Source organism: Macrobrachium nipponense, chromosome 1 (assembly GCF_015104395.2).
Source record: "Macrobrachium nipponense isolate FS-2020 chromosome 1, ASM1510439v2, whole genome shotgun sequence".
NCBI lineage: Eukaryota > Metazoa > Arthropoda > Malacostraca > Decapoda > Palaemonidae > Macrobrachium > Macrobrachium nipponense.
In genome coordinates, this window is record NC_087200.1 from 84,176,425 (window position 1) to 84,198,290 (window position 21,866).

Sequence of the window (21,866 nt, forward strand, 5' to 3'; positions counted from 1 at the left end):
GATCGGTTGCCTGGGACAACGTGAACGAGCGTATCTCCCCCCTGGAGGGGGGAATTAAGTAAGGGGGACCCGACGCTGGGTGGCTCATAGCGGTCGCCTGGAACCTTCTCGGCCATGGGATGAGCCATGCGGTGAGAAAGGCCATGCGATCGGAGGTGGCCTAGGCCAGCCAGAACTGTCTCGAAAAGCATGAATACCAATAACATCCTAACAAAACATGGGGGAGAAGGAAGAAATATGATGGAGAAGAGAAAGAGGAGTCCTGGAGAAGCTGGATTGGACTAACGGGAAGGGCGATCTTAGCGACTCAGCAGCTGGCCTATGCTGATACGTAGAGACGTAGGGCGGTGACCAGGGTAGCTCAGGACTTGAGAGAAAGGACCAGAGTCCTTTAGGGAGCCTATCATAGAGACCTGACAACTAAAAGAACATGCATGCATGAACTCTGAGCTGAAGGAAATGACGTAGGCTACGAGCTTAGAGTGAACTCGTAAACAACCCCGTGTGGTAAAATACATAAATCACATAAATAGCACGTCAATAATGCATCATTAATAGAGTAGTAATGTACTGCTAAATAATTCTAGCACAAACGGTATAGAAGACCGAGCGGCTCGGAAACAAAGCCGTCTGGGTTGCCATCTCATAAACAACCTAAATAAAGCGGTTAAACGGGCCCATGGCATTGTTAAATGTTATAAAACATTAATAGCAGTACTTAACTTGGGTGCAGATGAATCTTGACGTTGCATGATGACAAATAATAAATTTCAGAACGAACACAACACAGAGCAGATAAATATGTGCGGTGTGGATCGTGCTAACGAAAGGAATGACGCCAGAGGCGCTAGCCATAACGATAGCGAGGAGCGGGCCTTAGGTCGGCTCCTCTCTAGTAGAGGGATTTTGAAGGAGGAAGAATCTAAATGGCAAAGGACCTATGGTAGTGGTTTCACTCACCCCAGAAACCATACCGACACCTTAAAATAAGGTGAGCGAGCCAGAATATTCTGGCATTTCCATATTAGCTTTTTTCTCTGGTATGTTAGCAATAATTTACCTTAGAAATGTGTGCTAAAGGGACATTTCACGTAGCGACAGGGGCTGAGCCCAGAAATAATGTTATAAAAATGAGATTCAATGATATAAATTAAAATTTTATTATTTGGCCGCAACTGAACAACCTATTGCCTTCGTCATGTGAAGGGCTGTTACAAAGACTTCAAATGGACATGCTTACTGCCACTGTATCATATTTATGTACACAAATTTTTAAAAAGTACCATGTAATACATTTTTCATACACATTTTAAACATAAAAGCATGAAAACTTATTTCAAAAAGCTGAAGTTTCATTAACAAAATGATTTATAATTAGCTCCCAAATTAATAAGATATAACCACGTGAAGTCTTTGTAAATGCATTTTTTGGAAGAGCAGTGGACAAGAACGAACATGAAAAAACATCTGATAACGTGGAGGGCAGTAGCAAAAGCTGCCTTAATTTGTATCATATTTATGTACAAAAATGAAAATACCCTATACATAGTATATTTTCATACACATCATAAACGTAAAAGCATGAACATTTATAAAATCGACACATCAATTGCTAAATTTGCACTTTTTTTAACTATATATTCGGAAGAGTGGTAGGCGGTGGTTCACAAGAATGAACATGAAAAAACATCCTCTTTGATAACTGGAGGGCAGTTTCAAAAGCTGCCTTTGTATCATATTTATGTGCAGAAGTAAAAGTACCCTATACGTAATACATTTTCGGACATTTTAAACATAAAAGCATGAATATTTATAAATTGACACATCCATAGCTAAATTTGCAATCATTTAACTTGATATTCTCAGCATAGAACAGTGTCAGAGGCATATTGTTTACCCTAATACCTATGTAATAACTCTCAGTAAAATGTTTTAATATCATTTGCATAACCTTTATGGTCTGAACAGTATTTCTACAAATGTATGTACTCGTTAGACTTAACGGCACTAGTGGCGCTGTTAACCCTTAAACGCTGAGTGGACATATTTTACGTCGACATTTTTTGTCTCGGGTGCCGACTGGACGTATTTTACGTCGACATACAAAAGTTTTTTTTAAAATTCGCGGAAAAATACTTATAGGCCTACCAGCCGAAAACTCTTCAATCACGCGCCTTGGGGGATGCTGGGAGTTCACAGATCAAGGTGTTGTTTTGTTTACAATTGTTATGCAGGCGCGCAAGCGCGAATTTCTTTCTTGCCGCACTAAAAAGTATCTGTGACACATCTCGGAAATTATTTCGTCACCTTGACATAATTTTTGTACCATTTTAAATTAGCCGTTACATGGAGTATTATATATTAAAATGTGCGCATTTTTATGGAGAATACAACAAAAATATACTCATGATTGTAGCTTTTATCAGTTTTGAGATATTTTCATATAAATAACGATAAGTGCCAAAATTTCAACCTTCGGTCAACTTTGACTCTACCGAAATGGTCGAACACAATTGTAAGCTAAAACTCTTATATTTTAGTAATATTCAATCATTTACCTTCATAGCGCGATTTGAATACAATGATATATGAAATTTTGTTTTCGCGCTATCATATATCGCATTATTTATATATGATAATGATAATTTTTTAAATTTCTGATGGTTGCATACTAAACTTCAGGCAATGACAAAAAAAGGAGCCAAAAATGAACTCTTAATCTTGAAAACTAAGCGCTCTGTGATTTTTTGAAAAAAATATTTTTTCCACTTCTGCGCCCACTCCGTGACCGCCTCGGCACACGGAAGACGATTTTTAATATACCCCTTCGGCGTTAAAGGGTTAACTGAAAATTGTGCTGTAAAAATACCTTAAAATGCCTTATTTTTCTTATAAATGTTTTTTACGACAGCCGTAAAACCGATTCGCTACTAAGCGATTGCACTGTTAACCGTGGGTTATTACCTTAGTTAAATGTACTTCATTTTCACAGGAAATGTTTGAAGATCCTGGGGTGAAGAGTGAAGATCTTGAAGAACTTCTTAAAAGAGACAAAGACTCTTACTGCATGATTGACTCTTTGCAAGATGCTGACCCAGTAACTATTGAAAAGATGTTGCTTAATGAAGCTTCTCTCCTGAGACAGAATAGTGAAGCTTCTTTCTTCAGACAGAGTGAAGACCTGATTGTAGTCCATAGATCAGATGGTGGACTGGTTACCGAGGTAATGAAAATTATATATGCATCATAAGTAGTATGTATCCATATACAGTAAACCCCCTGTATTCATGGGGGATGGGTACCAGATCCTTCCCCTGTGAATAGCTGAAATCCTTGAATATTTAAAACTCCTCTAAAAATGCTTCAAACTATACCTTTTTTGATAGTTAAAACACAAAAAAAACTAAAAATGGTTATTTGTTCATATACGGAACAAACCTTCGGTCTTAACATCAGGATTTACTAGCGCCAAGCTGGAAACCGGTAGAATTAAAATTACACTTGTGAGATCCAGGGACTATTGACATCTATACCAGGTCACGGGGCATGTATACCCAGAATGCCCACGGCTACCTTGTGACCCACCAGTTATTTTCCTACCGCCTTTAAGATAAGACGTGTTACTGTCTATCTGATTTAAAGCCGGTTTTTCAGTTTGCCCGTTCTTTATCCATTTCATTTTTCATTTCTTATTACCTTTTCTTTCTCTGAGTGTGCTCAGTGTGAGGAAAGAGTGTATAAGTGGTATGATGGAGAATTTTGCCTCAACATCGGGATCGTCTACCGTTTCGAAGAGGAAACAAAGGAAATGCCCAGGAGTCAGTGGCTTTCCATGTTCTAGGTTCCTAACTTCGGTGTCGATGGATCCTCATCCAACGTGTAGTAGGTGCAGGGAAAACGTATGTACGATTACTAATCCATGTTCTGTTTGTCGCGGTTGGTCGGTGGAACAGTGGAAGAAGTTCTATGGGAAAAGTCAATACAAAAGGAAGGTGGTGACGCCATCTTTGGATGACCAAACCTTACCGGCTTCTTTTGTATCGGCAATAAACCAGGCTGCTCCATATGTTTCTCCACCTGCTTTTGATTTGTCTCATAACCCTTCGGTTTCTCCTAGCGGTTCAGTATCGGAAACGTCAGGAGGGCCCTTGGGTAATTTTATGAATAATATGCACTCTCCTTTGTTCCCAGTAAGTAGAGGGGGAGATCCACCATCTTTGTTCCAGGCTCCTGCTCCTCAAGCGCATAGGTTAGATGGTACGTGGTCAGCGCTAGGCCTACCAGGCGTACCAACCTTGGATGGTCTGCTTGCGCATTATATGACGTCACGGTTCCAGCAGGGTCCGGCAGCGCTGAATGTTCCTCATCCCCCGGGCTTGCAATTTATGGGAGTTAATGCCGCGGCTTCGCCATCAAACTCAGTGTTTACAGCGTTGCAGAACGTGGGAGGTAGTTTGGCAGCAAACGAGCGGTTGCCAGCTGAAACCTCTCAGTCTCTCCCTACGAGAGGGATGACGTCACAACATACGTCACACACCGACATGGCAGGCGTGATGACGTCACAGACTGCTTCTCGGCCTATTTCGCTGCACCCAGACGCTAATACGCCTTCTGACCCGTCAATACAAACTGTAATGCAGAAATTACAGGATATAGAGGAGAGAATGAATAAGAGAGACAAAAAGAAAAAGTGTGATTCGCCTTCTTCGTCTTCTTCCTCTAGTTCGGCGTCATCGCTAAGTCCGATAACGTCACGGCGAGCGCCAGTCAAGCATTGGAGGAGGATTCGGGAGTTCCTGGCGGATCCTCGGGCTAAGAGGAGAAGAATCAATTCTTCCTCATCTTCGGACCAAGACTGCCATATCCAAGTCAGCAGGAAGGTCGGGAAGTCAGTGGCTACTAAGCACAAGGTTAGCAGATGAAGCTGTTCGCAAGAATCCGAACAAGCGAGAGAGGCGACGGCCGACGGACTAGCGGCCGATGCAGAGTGGCCATTTCGGATCGCAAAAACTACGATACCCCTGGTAAAATCGACGTTGGCGGCAAAAGGTGCAGCAGAGGATAGAATGCAGGTCCCAGTTTCGCCCGTAAGGCCGTTCAAAATACGTACGAAGGACGATAAGGCTCCTATTAAAAGTACGAAAAATAGGGAGTTGGCAACCTCGGCGGATACGTTCGTGGAAGGCAGTGTCCGTCTGGATGAAAGGTCGAGGCCGAGCTCTCCGACGCTCATAAACGATGCCAAAACTAATAGAGACGAAGTTATATCTGTCTTAAGGGAGCCTTCATCTTGGAGATCTAGACGAGATTCTCGCTCTAGATCCGTGAGCAGAGAAAGAGTGAGGCGTTCTCGTTCCCCTGCTGACTATCCGGGATCGAGCCAACAGCGGCCAGCAAAGATCAAAGAGACCGCGGCCGTAGGGGCAGGCGGCCGTGGAATTCTGGGCCGTCTGTCAGAAGATAGGGGCGAGACAACATCCCTTGTGACGGAGAATGGTACACTAGAGCCGGAGGAAGGAGAAAACCAAGAGTTTCTGGCCTCGTATGCAGAGGTGATTGATTTGATTCGTCAATTCAATAACCTTTCGGAGAAGACAGAAACACCGGCCAGTAAGGAGCTGTGGAACAAGTATGCAGTCCGTCAAAAGGCTTCTACAGCAGAATTTTCCTGGTACCCAAAGCCAACGGGGAGTGGAGGACAGTAATAGACCTGTCAACGCTGAATCTGTTTATAAGGAAAACCAGTTTCAAGATAGGATCGGAGACTTTATGCTGACAGTCGATCTAAAGGACGCATACTTTCAGATACCAGTCCATCAGTCTTCAAGGAAATTTCTCCGCTTCAGTCTTGCAGGGAAGCTTTCGAATTCAAGGTCTTGTGCTTCGGATTGACAACGTCTCCTCAAGTATTTACAAGAGTGTTCACCCTCGTGTCGACGTGGGCGCATGCTCAGGGGATCAGGCTAATAAGATATCTGGACGATTGGCTGGTGATAGCAAAGTCCAGGGAGAAATTACTCAGGGACAGGGCGACTCTCCTGCAGCTTTGTCACAGCCTAGGTATTGTGGTAATTCAGGAAAAGTCGCAGTTGGATCCAAGTCAACGTTTGGAATATCTGGGAATGGTTATAGACACAACACAAGCCAAAGTATTCCCGACAGACCAAGAATAGAAGAAATGCAAACAAGTGTGGTGAATGCCTTTTTGGGAAAACAGACACAGCCAGCAAGACAGTGGCGGGTGGTACTGGGAATCCTAACCTCCCTGGAGAAGCTAGTACCACAAGGAAGGCTACACCTTCGGTCCCTACAATGGAGGATGAAGGAGTTTTGGTCACCAATAGTAGATCGCCCGTACGAGCAAATTTCCTTGTCGGCAGAAGTGAGGAAAGACTTGCTGTGGTGGATGAACGACGACAATCTGACAGTGGGTGTCCCCCTTCAACAATCCTCTCCAGACCTCTTGCTGTTCTCGGATGCGTCACTAGAAGGCTGGGGAGCCCATATGGAGGAGTTGATGGTGTCAGCAAAATGGAGTTGCAAGGACAGAGAACTCCATATAAACGTGCTGGAGTTAAAAGCAGCGTTTCTAGCTCTACAGGAATTCAGGGAGAGAGTAGAGGGACACTCAGTGGTATTGATGTCAGACAACACCACAGTAGTAGCGTATATAAACAAGCAAGGAGGCCTAGTTTCTCAGCAGTTACATGTGATGACAGTTCAACTTCACCAGTGGGCTATAGAGAACCTGGTAGACATCAGGGCCAGGTATATTCCGGGAAAAAGAAACATAGTGGCCGACAAGTTGAGCCGCAGGGATCAGATTCTGGGAACGGAGTGGTCCCTGCACCAACAGGTAGTGGACAGGATGCTCATGTTGTGGGAAGGACCGATCATAGACCTATTCGCAACCAGGTACAGTAAGTCCTCGGGTTACGCTGGTCTCGACTTACGATGTTTCGTGGTTACGAACGCGCCCCCATAAAAATATAAAAAATAATATTTTGCGTCGTTCCGTCTTACGCGGTTTAGCGTCGTAAGCAACGTAAACAAACGCGAACTAGTTCCGGGAGCACGGCGGAAGAATACGCTTTGTGGGGGAGAGGACGGCGTCGCTTCGCTACGCTCATTCCTCGCCCATACGCCATTTTGGTTGTTTACACTGCCTCTCTCTCCCTCGTGTTGTATCGTTTTTGTAACTTTTTGCTCTTTGTTATGGCTCCCAAGCGCAAGGCGGACTCTTCTGATGGTAGTGCATCGAAGAAAAGAAAGGCCATCACCATGGAAATTAAAGTGGACATTATAAAGCGATCTGAGAAGGGAGAAACGCCAACAAACATTGGCCGCTCGCTTGGCCTTAGCCGTTCGACCGTTGCTACCATTATCAAAGATAAAGAGCGCATCGTTGAACATGTGAAAGGATCTGCTCCTATGAAAGCGACAGTGATAACTAAGCACGTAGTGGTCTAATAATTGAAATGGAAAGGTTATTGGTGCTTTGGTTGGAAGACCAAAATCAACGGCGTATCCCAGTCAGCCTTATGGTGATTCAGGAGAAGGCGAAAAGATTGTTTGAAGCGTTGAAAAAAGAAAAGGGGGAGGGAAGTGAAAGTGAAGAGTTTGTGGCTAGTAGGGGTTGGTTTATGCGATTTAAGGCTCGGGCCAATTACCATAACCTTAAATTGCAAGGTGAAGCTGCTAGTGGGGATGAGAAAGCAGCGAGTGAATTTCCTCCAGCACCGCAGCTTCCTCTCCAGTGTGCAAGCCAATCAAACTAATAAAGGTAAGGAATTGTTCTCTCGTTGTTATTGATAGGTATTTACATTAAATCATGTGGTATTTTTCAATGTTCCGACTTACGCTGAAAATCGTGTTACGACGCATCGTAAGAACGGATCAACGTCGTAACTCGAGGACCCCCTGTACAACAAAAAGTTGGAAGTGTATTGTTCAGTAGTCCCAGACGCAGAGGCAGTAGCAGAAGATGCGCTACAACATCCCTGGGACAATCTGGACGTCTACGCATTTCCTCCGTTTTGTCTAATCCGTCAGGTTCTGAACAGGGTAATGCAGTCTCAGAACCTCAAGATGACCCTGGTAGCCCCGTTATGGCCGAAAGATGAGTGGTTTCCAGGCCTACTGGAACTCCTAGTAGATGTGCCGAGAGAGTTACCCCCATGGAGCAACCTACTGTGTCAGCAGCACATGGAGAGGTACCACCAGTCTGTGAAGTCCCTATCGCTTCACGGGTGGAGACTGTCAAGTATCTCCTCCGAGCGAGAGGGTTTTTGCAGAAAGCAGCAACTCAGATGGCAGGAAATATCAGAAAATCATCTGCGACAGTATACCAAGGAAAGTGGTCAGCATACTGTGATTGGTGTCGTAGAGGGAACTTGTCTCCACTCGGTACCACTATTCAGCAGTTAGCAGACTTTCTGATATATCTCAGAACAGAAGAGCATATGTCTGTATCTGCAGTAAAGGGGTACAGGGCGGCTCTAGCCTCAGTCTTACGAATGAAAGGAGTGGACATATCGTCTTCATGGGAGTTGGCCATGCTGATGAAGAGCTTTGAACAGTCATGTCCACCAAAGGAGCTAAAAGCCCCAGATTGGGATCTGACCAGGGTACTGAGTAGTCTGACAAAACCCCCCTACGAACCACTAAGGCAGTCCACGGATAGGAGCCTGACCCTGAAGACAGTCTTCTTATTGGCCCTGGCTTCAACCAAAAGGGTGGGGAGCCACATGGCCTGTCATATCTCATAAAGCACTCGAGAGGTTGGAGATCAATGGTATTTGAGTTTGTCCCAGAATTCGTGGCCAAGACCCAAAATCCAACAATAGTAGACGGCAGATTCGACTCCTTTACCATACCTTCCTTGGCAGACTTTGTAGACAATGACAAAGATGAGATGCTCCTGTGCCCCGTCAGGCACTAAGGAGTACTTAAAGAGAACAAGGCACCTCAGGCCGGGGTGCCGGAGGTTGTTCGTAAGTACAGGATGGAACAAGAAGGAAGTGTCCAGGAATACAATATCGTTTTGGCTAAGGGAGATGATCAGAGATGCTTATATGGCAGAAGACAGAGGGTCAGATAGCCAGGTGGGAGCTAGAGCTCATGACATCAGGGGCTTGAGTGCTTCTCTGGCATTTAAGAAGAACATGTCTGTGGATAGAATTCTGAAAGCTGGTGTGTGGAAACGGCAAACAACTTTCACCTCATTTTATTTGAAAGACGTTGCCCATAGATCCTTGGACACTTATTCCTTGGGTCCAGTGGTGGCGGCCCAACAAGTGATATAGCTCATCCAGTGCCCCGGGCGGGTCAGTTTGCGTCTAGTCTAAGATGAAGGTATGAAAGTAGAATGAATGGGATGACTGGTCTTTTTTCTTTACTACTTTCTTTCTACTCCTTTAACTACGGGCAATATGAAGGAGAGTACCGTCATGTGCTGGAACGGACTAGATGCAGGTGAGGTGGTCAGCCATACTGTGAAGCTATCTTAGGTTATGATATACTTTTCAGTAGCAACACACCTCTCTGGATAATAGGGAAAAGAGGGGTGAAGGTGGATCCAGTTGCAAGGGACAAGAGTAAACAATAGAATGGTATCTACACCCAGTGGGGGAAAACCAATAGATCCGCTTATATCTTTGGTTCTAGGTTCATTGTCCATTCTCTTAGAATTTCCCTATATATTCAGAAATGGATAAGGTGGCAAACTCCCAGTCAGTTGTAGAGACTTACCTCCCTCCAATAGTAAGTCTATCCTAATGTTAAGACCGAAGGTTTGTCCCGTATATGAACAAATACCAAATTTGTAACTAATTTGTATTTTTCATAACTAACAAACCTGAGTTCTTAACATTAGGATTTACTAGCGCCAAGCTGGAAACCGGTAGAATTAAAATTACACTTGTGAGATCCAGGGACTATTGGCATCTATACCAGGTCACGGGGCATGTATACCCAGAATGCCCACGGCTACCTGTGACCCACCAGTTATATTTCTAACCCAGTTTAGACTGCTAGAGGGGTGGTTCGAGGTGGGCCTTTACCTGTTAAGACCTCAGGTTTGTTAGTTATGAAAAATACAAATTAGTTACAAATTTGGTATATTGCAGTATTTTAATAGTTTTATTACAAGAATGAATTTGTTCACAAAAATTATATAAAAATGCAGTAATTTGTGAATATTTCTCAGTGAAAAATACCGCAAATAGGCGAATTTCCTGGAATAATGAATATATACAGCCCATAGAAAAAATGCGAATAGGCAAGTCCACGAATAGCAGGGGTTTACTGTAATTTGGGCAAATAAGGCATTGTACTTTTGTATCTGGAGGCATTTCTTATGTAATTAAATTGTCATAATATGAATTTAAGTTTTTATTATTATACTACTTACAATATTTTTTTTATTATATTTCTTTGTTATATCCTTGTCAAATGAAAGGACATATAAACATTTTTTTATAGTATTCCCTGTTTCATTTATTATTATTATTATATTATATTATGAGGTTCCTTTGATGTTTAAATTACATATTTTAAAAATTGTGTTATACGTATAATACAAAAAATTGTAAATTGCAGGGTAATGATTTTTAAACGAAACAAAGTCAGTTTCCATTTATATGGTTTAATTTTATATAGAACTACTTTCATATACGTAGTGAAATATAAGCTTATTTCACATTCACCATACTTTTTTTCTTGATAGCTAACCTGTTGACAAATACCGTATATACTCGCATATTATGTGACTTTTGAAACCTAATTTCGAAGCTAATTTTAAAGGGGTCGCATCATACATGCGGTATAAAATTAGTGTATCGTCTATGCTTTCCCAAATCGGCAGATTGCGATAGTTACTACCGGAGGAAAACAGTAGATCTTTTAAAAAGTTATGCTTTACTTGTACTTCACTATATCCAATAATATTGTATGCATTCTCATATTACTATTGTATTTTAAAATACAAAAGAGCGATCGTGCGCCATTTGCATTATTTTGGTTTATACAACATGTTTAAATGTTCCAGACTAACCATCTATAATTTCCAGATCAGTTGATTAAAGCACAATACCAAAGGATTTTTTACTTTTTGTTTTACTCGGTAAAAGAAAAATTTGTTACTTGAACTATTATTTTTATTTTAGGATACACAGGTAAGTGAAAATTTATTAAAGTAAAAAAAATGCGTAAAATTAATAAACATCTTCGTATAGGACATCGTCAATACATATGGAAGGTCGTATAGGACATCGTCAATTCATATGGAAGGTATAGTCTTGTCACCGTGGCGTGGCTTTTAAAGATCTGCCCTTATGCTAATTTTACAAAAACAACAACTGCCCGTATGTGACAGACCTTTGAATGTCCTTGAGACAAACCCCGAGGCTATAATTATAAGATTATAAGGGGTTTTCATTCCCAGGTACTTTAATCTCCTTCCTATTCAGCCCTGCTCTCTCTCTCTCTCTCTCTCTCTCTCTCTCTCTATCTCTCTCACCACCTCTTCTCTCTCCTCACCTCTCCGGATTTCTCTCTCTCTCTCCTCTTCTCGTCTCTCTCTCTCTCTCTCTCCTCTCTCTCTCTCTCTCTCTCTCTCTCTCCTAAATAGCTGTCCGAGCGAGAGCAGTTTTTTATGGGACAACATAGGCCCGCATTTCGCATTTTCCATACCTATTTATTTTGTATATGATTGCCCTTTCTCGGCTGTGAAGTTGATGTCTATCCTTTAGCCCTTGGTCTATCCTTGGCTGTGAGATGACCAGGAATGACTTGTAAGTCGGTGTCAAAGTCACTCCACACTTCAGTCAGGCCAAAACTTTGCCATATCGCATTCAAGCAATATTCAATCGTTTCCTATCTTATTTTGTCAGAGAGAGAGAGAGAGAGCGCTCAACAATTTATTCTATAACTACGATATAAGAAATCAAGATATGTGTAGAAGAAAGAACTGCCTCCAGACTGTACAGTCGGTATGGATTTAAACGTACGTGGAAACTGGTTGAAATATTCGCAACAGCACCAAAATGAGATGCCATGTTGATAGAAAATCTGACTCCATTTCTTGTTATTGCATAAAAAAACTTTATCAATCCACACTTCAGTCAGGCCAAAACTTTGCCATATCGCATTCAAGCAATATTCAGTCATTGTTTCCTATCTATTATTTTGTCAGAGAGAGAGAGAATCTGTCTGTATACGATTGTTTATTTTCTCACTCGTCAAACTTACTCTGTTATGCTATATTTCATATTTCCTTGCTCACCAATTTATTCTATACCTACGATATTAAGAAATCAAGTTATGTGTAGAAGGGAGAACTGCCTCCAGACTGTACAGTCAGTATGGATTTAAACGCACGTGGAACTGGTTGAAATATTCGCAACAGCACCAAAATGAGATGCCATGTTGATAGAAAATCTGACTCCGTTTCTTGTTATTGCAGAAAAAAAACTTTATCAATCGTGAACCTACGTAATTTATTTAGAATTCTGCGTAACGGAAAAGATAATATTTGATATCTGTAATGGGAGAAATGGTTTTATCTCTGTTGTTGTTATAAATCTGGCAGATATGCGATCAAACACGTGGGAGGACCAAAACAGCCCAGCCAGAGAGCTCAGCTCATTTTGTAAATACTATTGTTTGGCGTGCTAGGCTTACCAGCTTCATTTGGGTGTGCGCTGCAGCTGCTGCTACTGCTACTCAAATAATCGCATTTTTTTTACTAATCCCAAGAGTTGACCATGGAAAATCCCAAGATTAACCAAAAATCCCAAGATAATAAAATAATTGACATATGCCAAGCCTTGGAGTCCTAAATATTTACTCTGTCTGTCTATCAGGAATAGATACTGATAAATTGAATTGACAGTAACTTTCCTGAGAGAGAGAGAGAGAGAGAGAGAGAGAGAGAGAGTATATTTAACCTGTGGGCATTAGTACATATGCAGGCAGTGTGTTCATGCTTGTTAAAAAATGTGCAGTACGGGTAATTCATATCTGGAAGACCAAAAAAAAAAAAATGAAATTTGTTGCTGTCAGTCGGATGGACTAAATTTACAAAGAACAGGGAACAAATCTTGACATTCCTCGAGAGATTAGAGAGATGAACCAAGGCCATCTAGGATGAACTCTCTCTCTCCTCTCAACTATACTGTAAGTGTTAACTTGAGTCTCTGAAACCAATAGGTATTAGCACACGCGCAACTGTATGTGTGTGTGTTTGTGTATGGGGCATACTGTTAAAAAATTTTGTTGTTGTTAGTCGCCGGGGATATAAAGGGTGTGGCCAGCAGACAGAAAGATTAACATTTTCCAGAGATTAAAGAGCTGAATTTTGTTTTGAAGGTATGTCAACCGCGTTAGTAAATAGGTATCATATTCTGAAGAATTTTTTATTTCTCTGTTCTTTTTGCGGAAGAATCTTCAAACCATTTTGCATTCAAAGTAATGAGAAGGAATCATTCTATTCTTCATGTAATCAGTAAAATACTTACACTAATAAAAACTAAAACTACTACTTATTGTATGCAAAACACACACATCATCGTTAGCTTCACGTGTGTAAACGTTCATTCTAAGAAATTCACAAAGTAGTATAACACACCTGATTGGTTGGTTGGTAGCCATGGAGATCTGTTATCCAATGACTGCCCTCTGCATCTGTTCTATTTATCGACATATGCCGTGGATGGCACTAGGTTTGAACGTTACCATGTTCGTGATTTTCTGACTGCTGACGGAAAAAATTACTCAATAATTTTCTTTATATAATTATTTCTTCGTGAAAACAATAATATAATATGATCACTTTAACTTTAATGTATAGTGGTATGAAAAATACCAGTGTGTCGTAGCGATGCGTCATCAATATAGTGGTATGAAAATACCTCATGGTGTTGTAGCGATACGTAATCACAAAGTACAAATCCTTTTCCCGGACCATCCTCAAAATTTTATGACTCTTCAACATCAATCAATATGGTGAAATATATTATAGTAATACTTATTGTTAAAATTCACAAGTTGAACTGCAAACCATTATTATATTTGTTATGTACATATATTTTTTGCGTTTTACGGAATGTTTGTTTTGAAAATAATAGCTATTAGTTAACATGTGGTATTAATTGTCCCACTATTTTATTATAGGTGTCACATTCATTTAACAGTATTATATTAATATTTATTTAAATAAACTGTAATTAATAAATAACAATAATGAAAAACTTAAAGTGAAAAAGTGTTTTTGCTGCAGTAGTGATGTTTGTTTGATTATGCATCTAACCTCACATTTCCGAATTCTGAAAAATTCCAAAAACCAAAACATAGGAATGTGTGTGTACTGCACATTTTTTTAAACGCACACAATGTCTACACATTTACTGATACCCGTTGGTGAAAGACTCAAATTACAGTATTTATTCCCGAGAGAGAGAGAGAGATATTGATTGATTTAGGACTCCAAGGGGTGTTATTTTTACAATTATTTTATTATCTTAGGATTATTTTTTAATCTTGAGATTTTCTATTCAGTTCTCGAGATTAGTAAGAAAATTACGTAACTTGACTACCAGCAGCACATATCTGAATGACTCGGCCATTAGCATGCTAAACCACCAACCTTATGAACTGACGCTCTCGGAAAAGGAACTCGCTTGATACATGACACAACCACTGTTTATTGGTGAAAATTTGGGGTTCGCATGATATGTGAGATCGCACGTTATTCGAGTATATACGGTAATAGTTGACTTGGTTAACCACAGTGCTCTAATACTTGACTTCATTAATCAGTTGTCAAAGGTTTCACACTTGTTCATATTAACAATTTTTGTAGATTTTTAGGAGGTGGTTTTGTTGGTGTTCTTTGTGAGCCTAGACCTATCAAGGGTACTTGTTTTAATTTTTATCTTTACCAGTGACAGTTGTTGGTCTAGAAATTTTGATACTGAATGTATGGCCACATATACATACCCCTTCCATATCTCATCCCATGTAGCTTAAACCCTACATATATGCAAGCCACCCAGCAATTTTACGACAAATTTAATGCAACTTGTTCCTTCATTTCTAACAATTTGTTGCCTCCCAGTACCAAGTTCTTAAAGTAAACAGTTATTTGTACCTTAACTACCTATAAGAGCTTTAGCTTTTTCATTTTTCATGAAACACTGGTTTGAGTTTTACAGAAGATAATACACTTGAGAATTTAATCACAGCCATCAAATAAATGCATACGTGGCTCAGGTTTTTATATATTGGGTAGCCGTCTCATTTCTTCTAGACCTTTGACACCCAACAAGCTACCATATTTAGCTGTATTTGATGAAGAGCAGGAATTGAACCTTGTTCAAGATCTTGCCGATGGCAGTACTCTGCTGCTAAGCCGTGTCACTCCCAGAGATAATTAAAATACCAATCATGCTTAGTAATGCCAATTATGCGTATTTATGCAATTTAGTACCTGGACACCACCATAATTATAGAGAGTTGTCAATCAGGTACATCTGTTTAATGAATAATGGAAGTAAGAACCTCGCATGCCAAATGCCACAGATTCCCTGTATGGATTTTCAGTTTTTTAGTGTTTTTTTACTGGTTTCCAGCTGGTGCCAAAAGATTTGTCCTACTGCTAAGACCTCAAGGTTGTTAGATATTAAAAATACAAACTTAAAAATTTGTCATTTTATGAATAACAATTACAGCATGCAAAATGTTACTCATGCAATCATGTGGCAATTTTGACAATTAAGGTTATTTTGGTAAGTACTTTATACAACGTCTCTTTAAATATGTGGATTTGCAAACTTCGATAAAATTGCTTTGTAACCATAGCATATATAAGTAACAGCTGTATAATTTTTATAAAAGTACAGTCTGTAGTTTTATAAAATTATAATACAGTAACACTTATATGTTTCAGGATGGAACACCAATACCTGATGACCTTCAGTCCTTTATTTCATCATTACCAGATGTCCAGACATATGTACCTGATGGATATGTAAATCATATTGTTCTGTCTTCAAAACCTTAGACAGAGAAAGACAAGTAAGTAAAAAATATTCCTCTTACAAAGATACTGTTCTTTATCATAACTAGTGGGTGTCTGTGTCTGCCAGGTTTCTGTTTCCTAATAATAGTAGTCATGACTTGGACCATCGATGGGTGGTTTCTTGTTTGTCACTTTTTCATTCACAATTGATCCCTTATCCCCTTTATCTGCTTAGAGCAACCATATTTGCTGAACAGCAGCACCACTATGCAATAACAGTGCCTCACTGCCAAACTAATCGGTTCCAGAGGTTCTTTATTCCTCACCCCTGTTGGACTGTGGAACAGCTTCCCAGAGGATGTTGTGCAATTGAAACTTCAGAAGTTCAAGTGAAGGTGCAAAGCACTACTACCCTGCTACTGTTCTCCTTGCATTTTAATACATTTTTAACTTTTTCTTTTTTAATTAGTTGGATCTCTAATTTCTGCATTTCCCTTTACTACCTCTTACTTCTTCCTAATGAAAACCATTTTATTTGGAAGCTTGAATTTCAAGTCAATAGCCTCTGTTACTGTGAATGTAATAACTGTATATACTCGCCTATCATGTGACTTTTAAAGACCTAATTGTGGAGCTAATTTTAAGCGGGTTGCATCATACATGATATAAAATTCGAGTATGTAATAATCACACATTAGTATTGTATGATAAAATACAAACATAATGGATATGAATTTTTTCCATGGGTCTTTTAAAAAGTTATGCTTTACTTCACTGCATCCAATAACATTATATGTATTTTCATATTACTATTTGTTTATATTATAAAATGCAAACATAGCTATCAATGTTTTGGCTTGGAAATCAGCTTAGAGTGATTGGAAGGTAAGTTTGTTTTGCTGTACTGAACTTAAATCAGAGGGATTTTCTTGCTTCTAGTTAATGCAAACGAATCTCAAGATACTCTATTTATATGGGACATGGTTATTTTATGTTATACAAAGTGTTTTCCAAGTTGAAATATCACTTAAAAACATATCATTTGTGAACAAAATATCATTTGTGAACAAAATTTAGTTATTTTTTTGTTAGTAGATGGCACTGAGAGCATGTTTATTGCATAAACAAAAATCAACTGATTCCGTTTAATATTTTCACTTGATCTCATCAGTATGCTACGAGCTTTACGTATTTATCTTTTATTGAAGTGAAAACAGTAAAATCCATTCTTTCATGCCTAATAGTTTTGATTAAAACACTTTTCTCTCAAATTTTTACAGTCAAGTTTGATGGTACTATACTGAAGTTTGCAAGAGCTTCATCCACGTTGCCAGTGTATGATAATAGTCGTTCATTAGCTGATCAACATTCTTTCCTCAACATCAGCTAAAACTTACAGATTAAATTTAGCAGTATATGACCTTACCGATCTTTTCTCCATAGCAAGTGAGGATATAGTAATGTAAAAATATATCAGTTCTATTCTCCTTAACGTCATTTGTAACATAACTACGGTAATTTTTTACTATCATACGATGGCTGAAATGCAAGCAAAAAGGCTGTTGTTATTCTTTTCAAAACAAATTTATCATTACTAACAATACTTTTTGCATTTTCATTTACTTTTTTAAACTCAACTAGAAGATGGGATAGATAAAGGGATGGAGAAAAAGGGGTTAGTCTAACTAATAAATGCAATAAATAAAGAAGAGGAAAAGAGGTTAGCCTATTGTTATGTATTTGGTATTGTGAATTTAACTCGCAAGATACGTGAGATATGTGATAAACTCATTTTTTAAGGGTGAAAATTTGGGGGCTGCATTATGTGCGAGATCGTGTGTTACACGAATATATACGGTAATCCAAAATAACACAGTCCCAGAAATAACTCTGGAACCTTAATTTGATGTATGAGATAGTATATAGTGAGCGGCACCTCAGCCCATGGGATTTTAACTCGTCATAATTCATTACATATCAGAATTTTCCAGAGGCAAAGATGTCTGTAAAAAAAAAAAAAAAAAATTGTTATAAAACTGAAAAATCTGGAAGGTAAGCTTTGCATTGCAGGTATTGGAACTGGAATGAACTTTTCCAACATTCATTTGTTCAAACCTATAATCCCAGATTTTTTTTATTAGGAAGGTAACTGACCCTTAATAATCACTTTTTGTGCATTGTTTGGAATGTACAAAACATTCTTTTCATTGTGAAAACACTTTTCTTTTGTTTTGGTGCTTTACAAGATCTTACTATTCTTTTCTAAACCACTCCCATCCTGTTAGGCTTCATTCTAAAGAGAGTGCAGGGAAGGGAGGAAGGAACTAGAATATGATAAGTTTTTGGTTAGTATGAAAATATATTTAATTGGAAAATCATTATTCATTTCAAATCCATTAATCATAAATAGTTTGAATCACAGTTTAATTGAGGGAAAGATGATAAGATAGGAGCTGGAAGAGATGAATAGAGAAGACTGCAAGATAAAAAAACTATCCACACTTCAGAGGATTTTCTATGGCCAAAACTCAAAATGAAAAGATGTATCAACCATGTAATTTGTTGAACTTTCATGAAGCACTAAACAATGTAAAATTTATAATTTCAAGAAAGGAATTTAGATAATCTAGAAAAATACATATGTGCCTAAAACTTGAGGAATGAGGTCCATGAAGAAAATGAGGATGAATGATTCACATCCTTCCTTACTGACAAAGAATGGCCCTCCACAGCCGTCAGTCTTAACAAGTATACGTCTGAATATTTTTGTGTAACATTTCATAGAGAAATTAAACCTAGAGAGAGTCTGGCAGAGAGCTCTAGATTAAACTTAAAGGCCAACTAACCTCCAAGTAATTATGCAGAGTAAACTAACAAAGCCATTAATAAATCAGATTCCTGAAGATTTGGAGATTCATATGATCACTTTGAAGGGAGGAGAAAGATCATGATGGGTCTTACTGGATAAAAGATACTGTCCTCATATGCAAAGTAAGGCAGGAATAGCAGTTTGTGGATGAACCACAGGTCCCACCAAAGACTCATGGGTATAATTGAAGACTTATCTTGACAAGACATGAATCTCCATCACATGCTTAGAAGAGGCAAGTACAGTAAAGGAGGATTCAATAAGAGGTACATCAGGTGTAGTGAGGCTCCAAAGTATTAAAGCGAAAACTCATTTCAGGGCAGCATTTATTGCAGTTTGAAAGGTCCTGCTAGCTTATTCCATCTGAGGGGTCTCTGCTCTTGGAAATCTTAAGGCCCTCAAGCAGGTGTAGGGGACACCTTTGCTGGATCTGCTCACCACTTTATTGCAGTGAATAAATGCTAGAGGTCTGGGATGGCTTTGATGTCTAAAGTTTATACTTTTGTGTTGTTTAATAGGGAAGTTTCAAGTAAATGTCATCACTCCAGGCCTCCTGGAGCTCGTCACATTCTATCCCAAGGTACTTTTTGGTTGGAGGAGTCTTGCACAGCAGCACAATTCCACTGATTTTACAACCACCAGAGTATCTCCATTTCATATATGATCATCCAGCCTAGTCTGAGAGAGAATGACTTCAGAAGTTGTTGTAACAACTTTTGAAAAACAACTTCATCAAATATACATTTTCATACAATCAACTTACCTGTCAGATATATACATAGCTAAGACTCCGTCGTCCCCGACAGAAATTCAAATTTCGCGCCACTCGCTACAGGTAGGTCAGGTGATCTACCGGCCTGCCCTGGGTGGCAGGACTAGGAACCATCCCCGTTTTCTATCATATTTTCTCTGTCGCCGGTGGTATCAACATTGTTGTTATTACCTCCTGACTTAGATTCATTTTTCAACATTTGATCAACGTTTTTCGGCTTTTTGGTGACGTATTTGGATCGTGTTTTGGCATTCGCTACTGTGGACTGTTTTTGGAATAACTCTTTTGGATTTTTCTCAGTATGTCTGATTCTAATGTGAGTGTGAGAATGTGTGTGAATGTAGGCTGCAGGGTGAGGATACCGAAAGCTTCGGTTGATCCTCACACTGTATGCCGTAAATGTAGGGGGGTTCAGTGTTCTGCTATTAACACTTGTAAGGAATGTGAGGGTTTGAATGCAGAAGAATGGAAGACTTTGACTTCTTATTTGAAGAAGTTAGAGAGGGATAGAGTTAGACGACTGAAAGGTGTGAATTCAAGGCCTATTGAGCCTTTCACGGATAATTCTAACCCTACTACTGTAGATTCTCCCTATAAATCTCATGCTCAGAGTGTCTTTTCGGATTCGGCATCGGAAATCGCCAATCTGAAAGCGACTATTCGAGACATGAAGTCCAAGATGGCGGACTCGAAAGGTAAGGCTAGTGATAGTGAACATTTAGTGAAGTGAGTCCCATCAGTGTTGTGGAGGGGGCGTTTGATCGTCCCTGCGGCGCTCCCAGGCCTAGACCTCTTCCAAGCTCACATGCCCAGAGGAGAAGGAAAGTCGAAAGCCTTAAGGAGGTCGTGGGGAATCCCCAACGGTCAGACGTCCCTTCAGCTAGCTCTGCTTCATGGCAGCCAGCTCAAGGGCGCTATAGAAAAAGCGTCCTTCGCGAGTGTTTCGCGTCCTCTCCCTCTCCCTCACCTAAACGAGGGTGGAAGGAGTCGAACTTATCGAGACCGCTGAAGCGTCATATGAAGCAAGACATTGATTCAAGCCCGGAGCGCTTCTCGGATGACGCCCCGTCTGCTATTAAGAAGGCGAAGGTGGCGTCAACGTCATCTGACGCTTTTGAGGAAGTACCCCATCAGGCTTCTTCCCCGAGTGATGACGAGAACCGTCATGCACTAGACGTAGGAGAAGCGTCAAGAAAGATAATTGTGGCGGTTCAGGAACAACTGTCATCTCTTATGGGAGTTTTAGCGCCCCGTCTTAAGGACGTGACACTTCCAATTAAGAAGTCTCGTCCTCTCGCACCTGCTCGAAGAACGGGGTCTGACGAGAGTGTTGTAAGACAAGAGAATCGAAAGACGTCTTTTAGAAGTGAAGCGTCATTTCAAGAGGATCTTAGACGTGACGCTCCGTCCCAGATTATGACGCCGAGTAGGAAGCCCTTTGAGAGCGAAGCGTCTTCCAGACGCGAAGCGTCATCAAGACGTCAACAAGAGACGTCATACATGACGCTCGGAGAGCGGGAAACGTTATACAAGACGTCTTCTAAAGCGCAAGAGAAGCAGCAGGTTGTGACGCCTTCCAAGTCGATCAAAACGGGAAAAAGGAAAGGCTTTCATTCCCTTAGCCCCTCTCCGATCAAGAGTTTGTCTCCTCCAGAAGAAGAAAGTTCTGAAAGGAGAACGGAAACTCAGAATTATCACGAGTTCGAGCAAAACTCGGATGATGACGATCATGGAAGAGAGGGCTTATCCAACTATAAGGTGTTGACTACCATGCTTCTGGAGGAATACGGAGACGAGTTGACTCCGGCTGCTCCTCCTTCTCCGCGCTCGCTCTTTTCGAGTGCGAAGACGAAGAAGCCTTCGTCTTTTCTGAAGATGAAGCCCACCATCTCGATGAAGCGGGCTTTACACTCCTTAGACTCCTGGATGAAGTCGAAGAAAGACTTAGTCAGGACAGTATTTTGCATGCCTCCAGCAAGGTTAGCTGGGAAAAGAGGCATATGGTACAAGACGGGGGAGGATATGGGTATCGCTCTCCCTTCTACTACAGAGGCAGACTTTTCGACGTTAGTTGACGCTTCAAGGCGTCCAAGTCTTAATTCTGCTCGTATTACATGGAGTATTTCAGAACTGGATCATCTCCTCAAGGGACTTTTCCATGTATTGGAAGTCTTCAACTTCTTAGATTGGTCCCTTGGGGTGATGTC

General features: G+C 40.3%; 1 protein-coding gene across 3 annotated transcripts in view; it reads left to right on the forward strand.

The window, feature by feature from the left end:
• Window positions 1–21,866, forward strand: part of LOC135219422 (uncharacterized) — a 286,479-nt gene that overhangs the window by 230,779 nt on the left and 33,834 nt on the right. For 2 of the 3 annotated variants that reach the window (XM_064256191.1, XM_064256192.1), the window contains exons 5-6: window positions 2,993–3,223; window positions 15,947–16,074. In XM_064256191.1, coding sequence (XP_064112261.1) covers window positions 2,993–3,223; window positions 15,947–16,060 — 345 coding nt within the window. In that variant the 3' untranslated portion in view covers window positions 16,061–16,074. The remainder of the gene's footprint in view (window positions 1–2,992; window positions 3,224–15,946; window positions 16,075–21,866) is intronic. The other variant, XM_064256193.1, reaches the window with a different exon arrangement.